The sequence below is a fragment of the Gracilinanus agilis genome, chromosome 5 (genome assembly GCF_016433145.1).
Source record: "Gracilinanus agilis isolate LMUSP501 chromosome 5, AgileGrace, whole genome shotgun sequence".
Classification (NCBI taxonomy): domain Eukaryota; kingdom Metazoa; phylum Chordata; class Mammalia; order Didelphimorphia; family Didelphidae; genus Gracilinanus; species Gracilinanus agilis.
Window position 1 is genome coordinate 57,391,376 of NC_058134.1, and position 17,471 is coordinate 57,408,846.

General features: G+C 36.9%; 1 protein-coding gene across 1 annotated transcript in view; it reads right to left on the bottom strand.

The window, feature by feature from the left end:
- The window catches only part of CUBN (cubilin), a 304,566-nt gene that overhangs the window by 89,569 nt on the left and 197,526 nt on the right, over positions 1 to 17,471 (bottom strand). Inside the window, exons 41-48 of the mRNA XM_044678922.1 lie at positions 16,366 to 16,512; positions 15,156 to 15,346; positions 14,651 to 14,834; positions 10,791 to 10,965; positions 6,586 to 6,764; positions 5,543 to 5,752; positions 3,622 to 3,762; positions 2,969 to 3,166 (exon numbers count right to left, since the gene is read on the bottom strand). Of these exons, the coding sequence (XP_044534857.1) occupies positions 2,969 to 3,166; positions 3,622 to 3,762; positions 5,543 to 5,752; positions 6,586 to 6,764; positions 10,791 to 10,965; positions 14,651 to 14,834; positions 15,156 to 15,346; positions 16,366 to 16,512 (1,425 nt within the window). The remainder of the gene's footprint in view (positions 1 to 2,968; positions 3,167 to 3,621; positions 3,763 to 5,542; positions 5,753 to 6,585; positions 6,765 to 10,790; positions 10,966 to 14,650; positions 14,835 to 15,155; positions 15,347 to 16,365; positions 16,513 to 17,471) is intronic.

Below are 17,471 nucleotides of genomic sequence, written 5' to 3' on the forward strand. Positions count from 1 at the left end.
TAAATATATTAATAAATACAGCTTAAATTTCAAGTTCAAAACAAAATGCTCTTGAGAACATCCAAATTTGTTCTGGTTCTATAGAACAAAAACAGGTCAAATGAATAGCCTTCTGAAAATTTTATGTAAAGAACATTAGGCAAATCTTCCACTGTAAATCTCTCACATAGAAAGCAATTCCTGAACTTTTATGTTAAATAGACATGTACACAGACATTTATGTATATCATAAACACTTCAGTTATTTTGGAGCACCATATTCAGACATGGCGGGGAAAAAATGGATACTTATAGCAATTTAGTTCTATTCTCCTGGTTAGACATGTAGTTGTAATGAACTCAAGTAATTATAAAATATAAATAAGTATAAATAAATATAATAATAAATATATTTAATTTATATTATATAATTTATTTAATTTATATTATATATTATATTATATTGTTTATATTACATAAAATAATAAATAAGCATAATAATAAAATAACTAAATAACTAAACAAACAAATAAATAAATAAATATACTTCTGCTTGCAAGTGCACATTAAAACTGTAAACACCTCTCTGAAGATTCTAAATCAGAGATGCAGAAATGCTACACTTCAGCCCTTCCCATGCAGAAAAGTTCAATACCAGCTAACCATGGTCCATGGCCCAAGATGGATATGGATGTGAGACAAGGTAGTTTTGTTTTCGGTGCTAGGCTTCTGCACGCCCCTAGTTTTGTCCACAGAACCATGTCTACATGCCCTGCTGAGGTTTTAGCCCCTCTTCCACCAAAAGCCAATTCCATCTTCAACCTAAAACAGCCCACCAGTAGGAAAAAAAAAAAAAACTCTTACCCTCTTCTTAAGCCCTTACAATCTGGCTTCTGACATTATTCCACCAAAGCTGCTTTCTCTAGTGTTACCCGTGGTCTATTAGTTGCTAAATCAAATGCAACCTCTAAAACTTTTTATCGCTCTCACTTTCTTGATACTCTCTTCTCTCTAGGTTTTCAGATCATCACTCTCTCTTGGTTTTCCTCCTGCCTATCTGACCACTCCTTCTTTCTCCTTTGCTGGGTTCTCCTTCCCTCTACCCACAGATTTCCCTCAGGGTTGTGTCTTGAGACTATATATATACACACACACACACACACACACACACACACACACACACACACACACACACACTATTTAACTTGGTGTTAAATTAACTTGGTAATCTTATCAGCTCCCATGGATTTAATCACCATCCCTGGTGCTAATGATTTTCAAATCGATATTTCTTGCCCCAAACTCTCATATCTCATATCCTCAATTGTCTTTCAAAAATCTCAAACTGGATGTCTAGTAGATGTCTTAAATCCATGTTTTCCAAAATTAAAATCATTATCTTTCTCCTAAACTCACCTCACGCCCACCTTTCCTATAATTATAGAAGGCAACATCATCCTCCCAAATTTACATGTTCACAATCTAGGAGTCCTCCTGGAAGTCTCACTATCTCTCACCCTCACCCCATATCCAATCTGTTTCCAAGGCTTCTTGATTTCACCTTTGCCACATCCCTCAAATACACTCCCTTCTCTTCTCTGACATTACCATAATTTTAGTGCAGGACATTATCACCTCATGCTTAGATTATTGCAATATCTTGTTGATGGGTCTAACTGCCTCAGGTCTCTTCCCACTCCAACCCATTATCCAACAGCCACTAAAGTGATTTTCTTCAAGTTCAGGTCCAATCGTGTCACTGTGGGAAATACAGCCATGTTCTCCTGGTATAAATGCAATCCTTTATATCTCTAACCATTTCTAAATGGACAAAGTCTTTGTGTGTATGCCTATGTGTTTATTAGATTGAGTTGAATTTCCCACTTATGGATCACTTTGGTTGATAAAAAGGGCAGATCTCATACAGCCTTGTGAAATCATACCAGTTAGCACTCAGCCCATAGCTATAGTGTCTAAATGAAATTAGACTGAACAAATAAGAGTATTAGTAATCACTGGAGATGCTCTTCACAGCTAGGACAGCTGTGTTGATGCAGGGGCTAATAATGTTAAGAAACCTGAGGAAGGACATTAAAAGCAAAGCAGAGCATATTATTCTAAGTGTGTTCTAATCCTTGAGATAGCTTGGGCAGCCCTGGCTCCCACAACTAAATAGAGACAAAACAACTGGACAAGAACCTAGAGAAGGGCAGGCAGAATGAAATTAATAAAGGGACTTCCATAGTAATACAGATTAAAATTAATTAGGACTTTTTAATCTGAGAGGCAAAGGGAGTCTGAAAGGAGACATGATGGAAATTTACAAAATAAAACATCACAACATAGTGAATGCTGGAGTATAAATAAAGTTGTTTTAATTTAAAGGAAAGGAAATAGCATTTTATAAAATAGATAATTTGTGAAGCTTGTTAATTCAAAGGAGGTAAAATGAGAACATTTTAAAAATAATTCCCCAGAAGGTTTACTTAGGCCAGATCTACAGATGACAGATCAAAACGGAGAAGAAACTGGGGATATTAGGGTACTTTCCATTCTTTTTAAGACTGATATTATAGACAACAAGTTTGCTCTCCCATGAAATATCCATTAATGCTACTGTCAGATACAGACTACTGAGCTGGACAGACCAATGGTCTGGTACAAGGCACTATGGAGTTTTCAATAAAAAGCTAACGTGATTGAGACCCCTGTTCATCTGTCTATGGCCCTGTGACTACATTTTCTTTTCCTGGTGCATATAAGACTTTTAAAATCTTTAGTCCTTAAAATTCATCATTGTTAAGATACTTCCAAGGACAGTGACAGCTGGTAAAAATTTATGTAGGAGGCATCTTTTGCAGCCCACAGTGTAATCCATCCTTGTGAAATTCTAAGAATTTGATAGAGATTCGAGTGTACAATGCAAATGACATTTCAGATCAAGTTTTCTGATCATTCTGTGTGAGTCGTAATAAAACACATTCCTGACCACTCCAAGCACTTACTGTCACATATTCATTATCACATGACTGATGGTTGCCCAGCCTCAAGTCGTTAAAAGTCAGAGTAACCCTTCTTCCTTCTGGCACAGTGATCCTCCATTCACATACTCGACTATGAGAATTTGCATTAGGGTATCTGGGAGAAGTGAATATCCCAGTGTGTCCATACATATCTCCTCCACACTCTGCAAGGCACAAACGTTAATCTACTTAGACTGAAATGACCTTTTCTGGAAAAAAGGAATAACAAGAAACAATAGTCTAGGGTCATTTAATATTTTTATTTTGTATGATTATCAATGATTACTTGAATATACTTCCAGTCATTTGTATTTACCTTTAATAATATTGACCTTTCTTATTACGGATTTAAAAAAAAAGATTGACTACATTTCAAATCATTGTAATCTAAAAAAATGTGTAACAATTTTAGTATAGGTTTTAAGAGACAGAAGAAAAAAGTTAGGCCATTATTAGCTTATTTAAGGAAAATCACTTATTTTACCTGAATTTCCCTTTTTTTTATAAATGTTTATTGATTTCATTTGTTTTTGCCTTAATTCTCTAAAAAGAATATGAATCTAGTTGTTGAAAAAAATTGACCAGATGTCCTTAAAATGAGAATTACAATACAACTCACCATCGGTGCTGGCTTCAAAGACCAGTCTGAATCCTGGAGCACCGATAGACTCATCTGTGACAAACTTGATGAAAGCAAAATTGTTAGGAGTGTCAATAGCCAGAGGAATGGTATTTCCACAGTACCTGCCCAGGACATTTCCTGAGGAAATAAAATAGGGGTAAAAATTATTAGAGACTAAATCCAATAGGTCAATTCTAGTCACAGTTTCTGTGTGCACAGAATTAAAACAAGTGGGAACTCAATAGAGTTATAAAGGAAGAAATGGGCCTATCTATGAAAAGCTGGAAATCTTGGGCCATGGAAAGAGGAACAAGCATAAATGGCAGGTTATGTATACAAAAAATGGCTAAAAATAAATTAAAAAGTATAGCCTTTTTCCAAAAACTAAGGCATTCTTGTTATGTAGGAGATAAAGCTCAGTGTCCAAAGTATGGGAGGTGGCAGTCATCGTATCTTTATAAGATGGTAGCCTAAGAGTTGGAAAAGATCTTAAAGGCCTGTGAATTCAAATTTCTAAGTTTACAGATCAGGAAACTGAGGCATAGAACTGTGAAACAACTTTTTGGGGGACACAAGGCTAGTAAGTTCTGAAGGTGAGATTTCTGATTCCAAAACTAGTGCTCTGTTTGGCACAGGCCATTCTGAATAGGTCTTTCTCCCAAAAAGCCTCTGTCTGGAATGCTATGTTCAGTTTTGAGGGCCACCATTTAAGAAGATCATGAAAAGAAATTAGTTCAAGGCAACAGGAAAGTATAGGGTTGGGAAAGCATGATACTGTATTTATAAAGAGAAAGCCTGGGGAACAAAATTACTTTCTACAAATATTTGAAAGGTAATTTATTTGGAAGATGGATTAAATCTAGTCCTCTAGTCTCAATATAAAGAAAGAACTTTCTAAAAATCAAAACTCTCCAATAATGGAATGAGTGATAAGGCACTGAATTCTCCATTCCTGGAAGTGTTATGATAGAAGCTAGATAAAAACTATGCCAGGTTCCTTATTCCTATGTGGGCTGAGAAACTGGATTAGATGACATCTCTGGTCCTTTTCAGTGATAAAATTCTACATTTCACACACACACATATATATATATATACATACAGGTAATATATGTAATCAATGTATATGTAATATATAATTTTTACACATAACATATGTGTGTACATATTCTATATTAAATATATAATACATATCTACATATGTATATACACACATATACACATTTATAAATATATGCATATTTATATATACACACACATAAATATATACAGAGATATACACAGTGAGTTTGGTCATTAAAATGGTCTATAGTGAGAAAGACAACATCAAGGGCTAATTTTTCTAGGAACCCCCAAGGCAGGGTGAACATGCCAGAGCCCACTTGAAAAGGCTTGTAAGAGTCAATTGTTAAATTTTTGGTGTGAGCATTTATACCTTAGAAATCAATCAATATAAAACAGAGCTTGATTTATTGTTGCTAATTGTCTAAATTTAAGAAAGTATTAACAATGTAGAAAGAATAAAGTAAGTATATGGAGGGAGCTGGTTGTTAAACATTCATTAACATCTATAAACAATGCTGGAGCTTAGTAGCAGTTCAGCAGAAGGCTCTAGGAGTGAAGGATTTACTAAAGACTGGAGGTCTGTTCACTGGAAGCTAATGACAATAATAATAATCACCGGGATTTATAGAACACTTTCGAAGTTTGCAAAATGCTTTACATCAATTTTTCTCAACTGAGCTTCCCAACACACCTCCCCTAGGCAGGCCAGAAGAGTCTAGCCTCGGGGGATTTGGAGCAGGAAAACACCTTGTCCATCACAGCTGTATGCTACTCATGGAAGATCCCCACAAAGGAAGGTGGATGCTGCCGTGTGAAAATAAACCCAGAAAACTGAAGCAGACGTGCTACTGACCAGAATCGTCGCCCTCCCGGATCTCTACAAAGTCCTTCTCACAACCAGAAGAGTTTTGAAGATTCAGCGCATCGAAGTGAAGAGTGAGATAGTGCCCTGCTGGACCCTGGAGAAACCATTCACAAAGCAGATTGTCAGGATAGGGATGCTCAAGGTACTGTGGACTTTCAATAACACCATTCTGTCCCATGACCATTCCTCCACATGAAGCTGCAAAAAAAAAAAAATTAAATGAAACTTAAATTAAAAATGTGTAGCATCTCTCACAGAAGCTCTTTTGTGACAAAGTCTCTCTTGTTCTTTGAGGAATAATGAAATCTTTCCTGGTGCCTCTGATTAGAAATTAGCCTGCTTGGGTTTGGATCTTCCAGATCATTTTGTAAACACTTTCCACACATGACTAACATGCTCTATTCATGTTGTTTGTGAATGCATTAAACCACCTCAATTATACTGGCTGCTATGCCCTGACACCATGAACAGTCTTACTCATCTTTGGGTCTCTCACAATGCCTAAAAAGCTCTATTCATAGTGAGATATTTAACACATATGGTTGTTCAATTGGCCTGGCCCAGAGATAGACCTGCCAAATTCAAATTTTAGTGCTATTTTAATAAGTTTGCCTTAAAATCCCCAAACTGGCATGCTACCGTGATTTTCAAGGTTTTTAGGAGCTAAGATGGAAATAGAAGCTAAGAATAATTTTCAAATTTTAAAGGCAAAGCTCAGTACTGCTACATGGTTTGGCTGATCCTAACATCTGAAAATTCTACTTCTGGTATTTATGAAATTCACTAATAGAGTAACAAGCATAATGGATTAAACTTTAGTTTTCACAAAAACAAAAATGTGTAATATCCAAGAGACATTTTTAAATGGAAAATTAAGATAATGTGTAAAATTATATAAATGATTACTTTTAGAGTACTTATCACTACAGCTTTCAGGCAAAGACAAGGTCCATTAAGATAAGAGCATGTAATTTCATTGCCTTAATTTTACAGTGATTATTTTTATATTGAGCCATAAACAATGTTGTTACCTATAGAATACTTGGCCTTGAATCCAATATGGGTGGGACTGTCATCGGTTCGAAACCGTAAATAAATGGCATCACCTGAGGACAACTGACTGCCGGGCAAAGATGTTCCACAAAATCTGGAGATTATTGGTGCTTCAGAATCCCCTCCATTCCTCAATTCGAGGTAATTGGAAGTACAGCTGAAATGGAAGGAACTCTCAATCAATGTTAAATGGATCTTAAAATTTTAGCATGGGAAGGAACTTTAGAGATCAATGGTTTGTACCCATTGGGGAACTAAATATGTGCATATGGTACTCACATGCATATGGCAATAAATATGACAATCTAGGTGAAATAGGTGGATATTTACAAAAAATATAAATTGCCTGGATTAACAAAAGAGGAAATAGAATACTTAAATAATCCCATCTCAGAAAAAGAAATTGAACAAGCCATTAAGGAACTTGCTAAGAAAAAAATCTCCAGGGCCAGATAGATTCACAAACAATATTCATATGGAATAAAATAAAATGACAAAAGCAGATTAGTTTATAAATCATTTTGGGTCCTATGTAATAGTACCCTTCTTGACCATGGGAATCTAAAGTGGATCAAAAATTCAGTCTTAAGATCATTTCATCCTTAGAAATGGAAAATTGCCCATTTACCTTTTTTTTTTTTTTTTACTTTCTATCTGTTCAAAAAATCATGAGGCGAAACTACCACACCAATGCTACTAACAACAATTTGGAAATAGTTCTTGATCAATGACACATGTTAAAACCAGTGGAAATGTGCATCGGCCATGGATGGGGGGAGTGCGGGGGGTGAAGGGGAAAATAGGAGCATGAATCATGTAACCATGTTAAAAATGAACATTAATAAATGGTTAAAAAAATCATGAGGGTATAATAGAATGTCCCCAAATTATCTGCTTAGAATTTTACCAAAAGAGAGAAAAGAAGAAAAGGAAGCAGATATTAGCATACATTCATGGAAAACATGGTGGTAGATGTGGTTGCTGTGTGACCCTAATGGATATACCACCCTCTTTGGACTACAAAAGGATCAAATGAGACTGTATTTGTAAAACACTTTAGAGCCGTGTCTGGCATATAGTAGCAGGTGCCTAATAATGCTTAATAAATGTGTGTTCTCTTTCCCTTTCCCTACATGTCATGAGAAAGATTCAGTATTTGCCAAATATCTCTGAATGGGAAATAGTATGAGCAAAACACCCTTAAAACAAAAATTTGTATAACACATATTGATATAGAAATAGGGAATGTTTACACAATTTTCTTAACATTCTATGAAATACAGGGAAACATCCTGCTTGAATGATAATTTTTTATACTTTATTCTACCCCTTCAACACCTTTTCCATTGGCTGCCTTTTGCTACCTCAGCACAGACCCTTATACTATTGGACATACTTTATACTGTATATACCTTTCTCTTATATTATTGGTAAACTCTGCTAATTGGCCTGCCTGCCTCTGATCTCTATTCTCTATAGTCTATCTTCCCTACAAGTACTCAAATAATCTTAATGGCACAGCCTTGATCGTGTCATTCTCCTGTTCACAAGTTTTCAGTGGCTACTTATTTGATTTGATATACTTTTGATTTGATATATTTGATATAAAATGCAAAACTCTGGTCTGGAATTTAAGGCCTTTAAAAGTTTAATCCCAAGCTGCCTTTTCCAGTCTTATTTCATATAACTCACTTTCACAATATTCTACATTCCAACCCAACTGGACTGCCAGCCATTTCCTAGCTTCATGTTGTCACTTGCATTGACCCAGGCAATCTTTCATGACTACTAGGCACATCTTTCTTATTTTCTTATGTGTAGATCCTTAATTCCTATAAGGTTCTATGTTCTGTCCTTTCCCAGGAAAACTGTCTGTGTCTTCTCAGCCTAAAATATTCTCTCTGTCTGTCTCTGTTTCTCTCTTTTCATGGAGTACTTTATCTGGATCTTTCTTATACTCTTAGCACACTCTGCCCTGTATTATGCTATGTGTTTATACAAGTATAATATTCCTTACTTGAGAGTTTATGAGAAATAGAAAAATATTAGAAAGCACTCTGAACATGGCATCTGGCCAAAGTTTGGTTTTTATATTCTAGACATAGAAAGCATGGAGAGGCATAGAGATTGGAGGTGGTGTGTCATATTGAGGAAAAGCAAGAAAGTCAGTATGGCTGAAGCATAAAGTATGAAAAGGGCTGTAATGTTCTCAGAACTATAGAAAGATAGGAAGCACCAGACAGGTTATGAAGAGCTTTAACCCACCCCTCCAAAATTTATATTTGACGTCAGAGGCAACAGAGTGCTACTGAATTTGATACAAGGCTTGGTGGTATTGACATCATTGAATCTATACTTTTGGACAATAAATTCGCTGGCTATGTGGAGAATGGATTGTGGTGAGGAAGGACTTCAAGCTGAGAGTCCAACTGAAGGCTCTTGTAATAGTCCAGGCAAAGTGAACTGAAGCTCTGAATTAGGGTGTTATGTGAGTGCAGAGAGAGCAACATGTGAGAAATGCTGTGGAGAAAGCACTGTAAGATTGGGCATCTGATTAGATATGTGGGGTGAGCTGGAGGGAGGAATGAGTGTCAGTACTAATGTTGCAAATCTAGGTGACAGACTCTTGACAGCAGAAGGACAATCACAGAGGGGTAGGTTTGGAGAGACTTGTTTTGAACACAGTTAAGTTTGAGATGGCTTCTGGACATTCAGTTTGAAATGTCCAATAGGTAACTGGTGACATGAAATTGGAGTTCAAGAGAAATACCAGAGCTAAAGAGGAAGGTCTTAGAATTGTCAGCATAAAGAAGGTTATTGAACTTGTGGGAACTGATGAGATCAGCATGTGAGTAAATAAATAGAGAAAAGAGAGAAGGGCTAGAACAAAGCTTTGGTAAATAATCAGAATTGTTGAACAAGATATGGATGAAGAGTCAACAAAGAAGACTGAAAAGGAATGGTCAGATAGATAGGCAGTGAATTACGAGAAAGCAATATCAAAGATGAGAGAGTATCTAGGAGCAGGTGTTCAGTAGTGTTAAACACCACAGAGAGGTGAAAGATTAGGAAAGCTATTCCTTGGGGCAAATTAAAAATTACTGGAAACTTTGGAGAAAGTTCTGTTGAACAATGAAGTTGGAAGACAGTTTGCTGAGGCTTTTGAAATGAATGAGAGAAGCAGAAATAATACAGATAGCACCAAATATAGATGGTGCTTCCAAAGAGCTTAACTAAGAAGAGGAAGGAATTGGATGATAGCTAGCAGGGATGGTAAGATTTAGGAAGAATTTATAAAGTTTTTGGAGGCATGAGTGTTTGGAGGCAACAGGAAGGAACCGATAAATAGGAAGAGACTGAATATTAGAGAAAAGAGATGAAAATTGGGACAATCCACTAGAGAAGATTGGAGGGATAAAAGGTACGTGTAGAAGAACTGACCTTTGCAAGCAGAAGGGTCACCTTTCATCAGATACAGGAGTGAAGGAGATAGTGGGGTACAGTATCACAGCACCCTACTATAATACTTGCACATAATAATTATTTAATAATTATTTGGATATGTGGAACTAAGAATCATTTGCCTAGGGATGTTAAATCATTTCAGTTATAGAGAGAAAAGAGGAGGGATCTAACAGTGAGGAATCCTTATACTTAATAGATATTAAAATCCAGAATAGAATTGACTATTAGTCAGATCTATGGTTTGGTGCCCTTGTTGAATTTGTTTTACCCCATAATCTGGATGCCATGCTGTGTGGCTACTAGCACTGTATATGCCATTGTTGGCAAACCACTCCAGCTTTTTAGATCTCAACGTTCCCGTGTGTTCAGCAAGAGTTTCATCATTTCCATTATAAAGATTGTGGGAAACTGAAGTGGTCAAAGGCTATTGGTTGACTGAATGGGGCACACTGTGTAGCTTTACTGCAGAATGAAGGGGGCACTGCCCTGTCCTGCTGGAAAGAAGTGTGGAGCTGGACCCACACACACCTGGAGAATTGACAGGAACAGGTGCTCTATTTCCCTGTAGTTCTTACGCAGAATATGCTACCAAACATTGTAAGGATTGGATTTGTATAAGGGGGATAGGACAAAAGGACATCACAGATTGTTCTGGGTTATGACGGAGGGAGTACAACTCTCTAAGGCAGGCTGGGAAGACTGAAAGTTGGTGACATACTTGGTGGATATTTCAATATTAAATTGATCTTCAAACTGAAGCTTTACGAGCTTTCCACTTGGAGCAGATATGGTCCAAATGCAATCAGCATGCACTGGATAGTTGTCAGGGTAATTGGGTGACATCACATAGCCGTCAACGTTGGAATCATGGAGGTAGATGTTGCCACCACAGGCTGTCAGGAAATACAGTCAACAGTGTTATAGGCCATCTGATAAAAGAGAAACTGTCAGATGTCACAGATGGTTTTTAAAAACAGATTTATCCTCATTTCCCATCATATTTTCCTTTCTTTTTGCATCAGAACTGTTTTTCCCCCCTTGGGGTGGTGGTGCTGGATAAATCCTGAGTCGCCAATGATGGAACTTTTGGAGTATCACCCTGGCATTGGACAAACTCTGTTCTGTTATTGGAAATTCTATTCTTGTTCTGTTATTCTTGGCACTAGGAAAAACTGGCAAAATAAATTCTATCAGACTCCTTTCCCAAACATTAATGAATATGTCAGTGGCTTTGGAATAAAGGTGTGTTAAGTATACAGCATGTTAGTGCTTTTCACTAGTTGCCTGATGATTGTTGATTTGTTCATAATTCTTTAGTTTCCTACAAGTTTAGAGACCTATTTCTTCATTCCCATGAGGATTGGCACATTCTGTTTCTGTGAGTTTTTGGAAGTACATAAATGTACATGTTTCTCACCTGGGGACACAACTAGGACTTCTCTGACTTTTCCACCAACCTTTTTGGCTTCTTTTTGTGAATAGTTTCTCCCCTTTAGATTTTAAGCTCTGTGAGGGCAGGAACTATCTTTCTAATTCTGTATTTGTATCAGCAGTGTTTGGCACAGTGGCTGGCACACAGTAGATATTTAATAAATGTTTAATGGCTCACTGACTATATTCACACATACATATGTATAAAGTTTTATTTCTATATATTACTATATTATATGCTATATATATAATTCTAGTATAATTACTATATATACTATATATGTTACATATGTGATATATATATGTAGTATTGAAGTTTATTATATACATTTAAATGTACCCAATATCCATAAGACATTTTCCATAAAAGGAGTATTGCTATTAAAAGTAACAACCATTTGAAAAAACTTGTTTTTTGAGCATCACTTTTTAAAAAAACCCTTACCTTTATCAGTTCTAAATCAGAAGAGCAGTAAGGGCTAGGCAATAGGGGTTAAGTGACTCACATAGGGTCACACATCTAGGAAAGACTGAGGCCACATTTGAACCCAGGTTTTCATGACTCCAGACCTGATACTCTATCATGCTATCTATCTGCCCCTAAAGTTCTGCTTTTAATTAAAGTTGAAGAAAAATCAGGGATACATTGGAAAGGCTGGAAGAATAGAGCAAAGAAGTCTACCTGGGGCAAGTTTTCTCATGTTTAGAGGAGAATTTTAAGAGAGGCTGAAGATAGCTCAATGAATGTGATCAAAGCCATGGGAATTAGTGGAGTATGATGGGAAGAGTCTGAAGTTGGAGTAGATTTTCTAGGTGGGCAAAATAGAGGACCTAGAAGGAGATTGTACTGTCTGGGACTATTAAATAGGTCTTAAAAATGGAAAAAAAACATAATTTCTATATAATTCTTAAGTTAATGGAAGTATTAAAAGGCTTGGAGAAGAGTGGGGTCAGGGAGGGAAAATGGAGAACCTGTGATTTCCTTAGCATAGAGAACTGTGTGTATGGCAACTTCCTCTGCCATCCCAGACTGGGAAGTCATGGTAAGGAATGGTCTGAATGTTGCCTGAGGCACTGAGAGGTAGTTTATGGTGAACACAACTAGTCTGGGTCCAAGGCAGAGCTTGAATTCAGATCTACCTGACTCCAAGGCAAGGCCTCTAGACCCATTATGTTACCCTGCTTCTTAGGATAATAAATACCATTTCAAAATATCAACCAATACTAAGCATTTGCAATGTACCAGGCAGCAAATGCAAATAATGAAGTCCATGAAGGGGCAGAATATTTGAATTCTCATTGGATATTCCCATTGGCCTGGATACAGTGATCATATTTTAAATTTAATTGTGACTTCAAATAATGAAAATTATACCCCTTTGGGGGATTCATTTACTAATGAGGACCTAACTGAACTGAGTGAAACAATAAGATATTAAAGATACTAAAATATTATATAATTCATAAATACTTGCTTTTGACATGAATGGTAAATGCCTCTGAACCTTCTGACCATCATTCTAGGAGAAATGGGCTCTGGAGATGACTTGCTTCTGTACAGCTCAATGTCTGGCACATAAAGAGCTTAACAGGAGCAGTTAAATGGATAGAATGCAATGCCTGGAATCAGGAAGACTCATTTTCTGAGTTCAAATCTGGCCTCAGACACTGCCTGACTATTTAGCCCTGGGCAAGTCACTTAACTCTATTTTCTACATTTTCTTCATCTATAAAATTATCTGGAGAAGAAAATGACAAACTACTCTAGTATCTCTGCCAAGAAAACCCCAAATGAGGTCACAAAGAGTGACGGAAATGACCAAATAACAAAAACAACAAGGTGCTTAATAAATTCTTATTGATTGATGGATATACTTGCACATTTATCTTTCTATGCTAAGCCTGGCAACCTGGATGGATTCCCAGTTTTGAGCTGCCAGAGAAGGCAGGCTTAGTTCAAAGTTGACCTGAGAAGGGGAAGGAAAATGCCAGGATGTGTGAATAGATGGGGATCCTATTTTTTATGTTCCTCCCAAGGGAGGAAACTATGTTCACAATGGAGTGACAGCAATGAGCCTTCAGCCTCTGCCCTCTAAATAGGCAGAGAGCCTAAGAGTCACTCTGCAGAGGATGGTGAAAGATCCTCCAAGGCAGGGAAACAGAGAAAAGTACATGAGGTTCTTTATGCTCCCATGCCTACAAGCGTATATAATTCACATCAAATTGAACTCTGTTTTTGGAGAACATACAAGGAAAGTATACACTTCGGTGCACGCTTAAAAAATGGCTTTATTTTGACACCAGTGCTTATTGTCACTGCATGTTCAGGACACTAGAAATGAAGACACGGGGCCATTCTGGATTCTTAGTTGGTTTACTATCCTTGAGGACACAAAGAGTTACTATCCTTATTGACAACATGGTAACCTTAGTTCAGGTTTCCACCAGTATCATTCCCAAAGGTGTACTTATTTCTTTATTCCACTAGAAATTATATAATCAATGCAATTAAAATTAAATCATTAAAGTAGAATTAAATGCAATTATAATCAAATGTAATTGAATGATGTTTATCATTTATCCTATAATTAAATATAATTGACAACAGAGAAAAGAACATATTCATTTTGAGAGAATATTTGCAAAGTACTTAGCAAGCCTTAAAGCAGTATATAACTTCTAGCTGTTATTATCAGTAAGAGCTATCATTTTATAAGTATGTCATGTTTGCAGAATGCTTCAAAAGCAAGCCAACTGTAATTCCCAAAGCAAAGAATTTCTATTCCTACAAGCACAAAATAGAAAATGTTTTAAAAATTGGAAGGGAGCTCCAACCTGGTCGTTTTGTTCATCCCTTGCCTTTATATTACATTTTTTCCTTCCCTGCCTTTTTATGTATTTCGTATTTATGTAATGACTTTTTATATATTTTCTATATATTTTGAGTGTACATAGGCTTTATCTTCTAACAGATTGTAAGTTCCTTGAGGAAAGAACTCTCTAGATCTTTGATCACTTTTTTGAGCACCTCGTATACTGCAAGGGATATGGTAGGCCCTTGGTCACTTGTTGCTGAAAGGATAAAAGGATATTCTAAGGAAATTATCATGAGAATGTGATCCACTCTTTTTTAGCACAAATACTCACCTAAGCTCTGTGCCTCATACTTGATCTTGAACCCCTGGCCTCCATCACTGTTATCAGAAACAAAGTGAACAAACATCTGATTGTCTGTGGTGTAGAGAGTAGAGAAAGAATTGTTGCCACAGAAACGGCCATTTCCTCCCCTGGGTCCCAAAGCAGGAGACGAATTGTCAGGGCCATTTTTCATCTGCAATTGCATTAAAAATAATAAGATATAAATGCAGTTTCCTTACTAGCTATTCTGCAAGAAGATGTACAGCCCTCACGTTATTTTATATCCTGAAAAAGGATACCTTACCCATTTGTTTCAAGAATACTGATATTTTTTACATGAAGTTTTCAAATTAGGTAAATAGGAAAGGCAAATAAGCAGGAGTGCGTAAGATAATATATGTAAAGTGTTTTGTAAAGCATAAAAAATAAACAAATGTAAATATATAAATGTTAGCTATTATTATAATTTTCTGAAATACTGTTATTTTAAGAGCAGGAACGCTGAAGATCTTACCACCAAATAGTCGCCATGATTACATGAAGGCTCTCCATTGGGAATCTCAAATGGTTGTTCAAAGTGGACAGCAATGGTAAGACCACTCAGAACCAGGACATGCCAAGAACAGTTGAGATTAGGAGGGTAGGTTTCAGGGTAATTAGGAGATGTAATGATCCCTCTGCCTGCATGTAAATAGCCACCACAACCTTAATGAAGAGAAAGAGAAGACAAGAGACACTCTTAAAGGTTTTAAAAGCTTAATCCTTGATGTTATACATTTTTATTTTTTTGAGAAATTCTCAAGGTAAACAAAAGTGTAACTATTTAAAGCCCATTTTGGGTATGAAAGGGATCTCTTCCCTTCCATGACTAACTTATAGTGGGAACAAATATAATGGTAAAATTGCCCTCTTCTAAGCCTTTCAACATTTAAATCAATAATGTGAAGTCTAGCTTTGAGTATCTGCTTTACAATTTTGTCATCTAAAATGTCTTAAAATGGAAGGCATGTTCTGTTTCATGGACCACTTCTTTAATCTATTTTTTGTTTGCTTATGACTCTATCAGACTGCATATTTGGAAAGGCTTAACATCATCCATGTGCAATATGTAACTTTTCTAAAGTTCTAACAACTCCATACTGTCAAATTCGTACTTTAAGAGAGACTAATCCAGTGTTCGGTTGTGGTAGGATTCTGGTTAAAGTTTATTTTGGCAAGAAAAGGCTTCTCAAAGGCTTTATATCAGCCATGTGTGAACTTCAGAAGCTCTTAAATGAGGGGGTAAAGGATTTGTGTATAGGACCAACAACAGACTATGACTTTGGTCTGGGGACTAGTCCAACTAAATAGGGAAAAATGTATCACCACCAAAAATATGGTGACCAAGGGACAAATTCTGGACCTCTGTTTCCTCATCTGTAAAATGAGAATGTTAAACCAGATGGGCTCTGAGGTCCTTTCCAAATTTAAATGTATGATGCTATGAGCTTTTTCAGCCATAGTTTATAAAGATGGTCCACAGAGTGATTGCAAAAGGAATACCCTCAGAACTGAAAACTGGAATTTTCTCTTTTCCTTTCCTACTTTTAGTGGTTTTAACTGTGGCCCATTTTCTAATCTGAAGATTTGGTACCCTGCCATGGTTTCCTTCTAGTTTTAGCTCTCCTCAGCCAGGTGGAAGATATTAAACAAAAAAACAAAAAAATATTTTAAAAAACTCTTACTCTTATGAAAAGAAGCGTTAAAACCTGCACCATTTACACTGAAGTCAGATGTGAAACGAATGAACAGGTACTCCCCAGAAGATCTGATGGGTCCAGGAATTTCTCGTCCACAAAGAACAGTCAGCTGCTGATCGGCATCACTGTCTCCTATAACCAGAGAAAGGGAGAATCGGCATTAAAATGCAATTCCTTAAGACATCATTCAGTCAACATTAGAAACTCAGCCAAACTGCCTCATGCATTTTCCCAGCAGCTTTCTGATTCCTAGGAGACAAAGTGATTCTCAAAAGCAAGGAAAAACCCTTGGGGTTATTTCATTTGGGCTCCACATGGTACAGTCCCGCCTGTCCCTTTATTTATTTGTTTTGAGAAAGACTTCTCTGACAGTTCCTGCTGTCTTTTTAAAAGAAAAAAAAACTGGCATCTAGTTCTTTCTGGCTCTGAAACTCAAAGGCAGAGGACTGAGAAGTAAAAAAGGGAAGCAATGATGATGTGTGTTCCTTGAGGCATCTGTTCTGCATGGATTTTATTGCTTAAGGCCAGGAACTGAAGACCAAAAGAAAGGTTGCTTTTTAACCTCAGATCTCATTACTAGCGAAATCTGAGATCAAGAGACAAAATATGATATCACTTATTTGGGATCATTTCTTCAGCCTGGACTTCCTTTTTAAGTGTTTTTGTTGTTGTTGTTCTGGCATTTTGGCCAGGCAGATGTACAAACTATGAACAGCTGCTGGCTAAGCTGTCTGAACAGCTGTCTAATGATAGGAAAAGGAACTTAGGGCCATCTCTAGGAAGACAAGCCCCATCAGGTACAGCAGCAAAGAGGAAGTGGGCTGGCAAAGGGGTGCTCATGTTTGCCATTTTTCTTGCATAGAGGCTTTGCACCACCAAGGAACTACCTTAGTCAACAGGACACAGAAAAAGAGACAGAGAGAAAACAGAAGGGTAAGGGTGGAGCAGGGGAGGGAGGAAAGGAGGAGAAGGGAGAGAAAAGGGAGAGAGAAGGGACAGAGAAGGGAGAGAGACAGAGAGAGAGAGAGAGAGAGAGAGAGAGAGAGAGAGAGAGAGAGAGAGAGAGAGAGAGAGAGAGAGAGAGAGAGAGA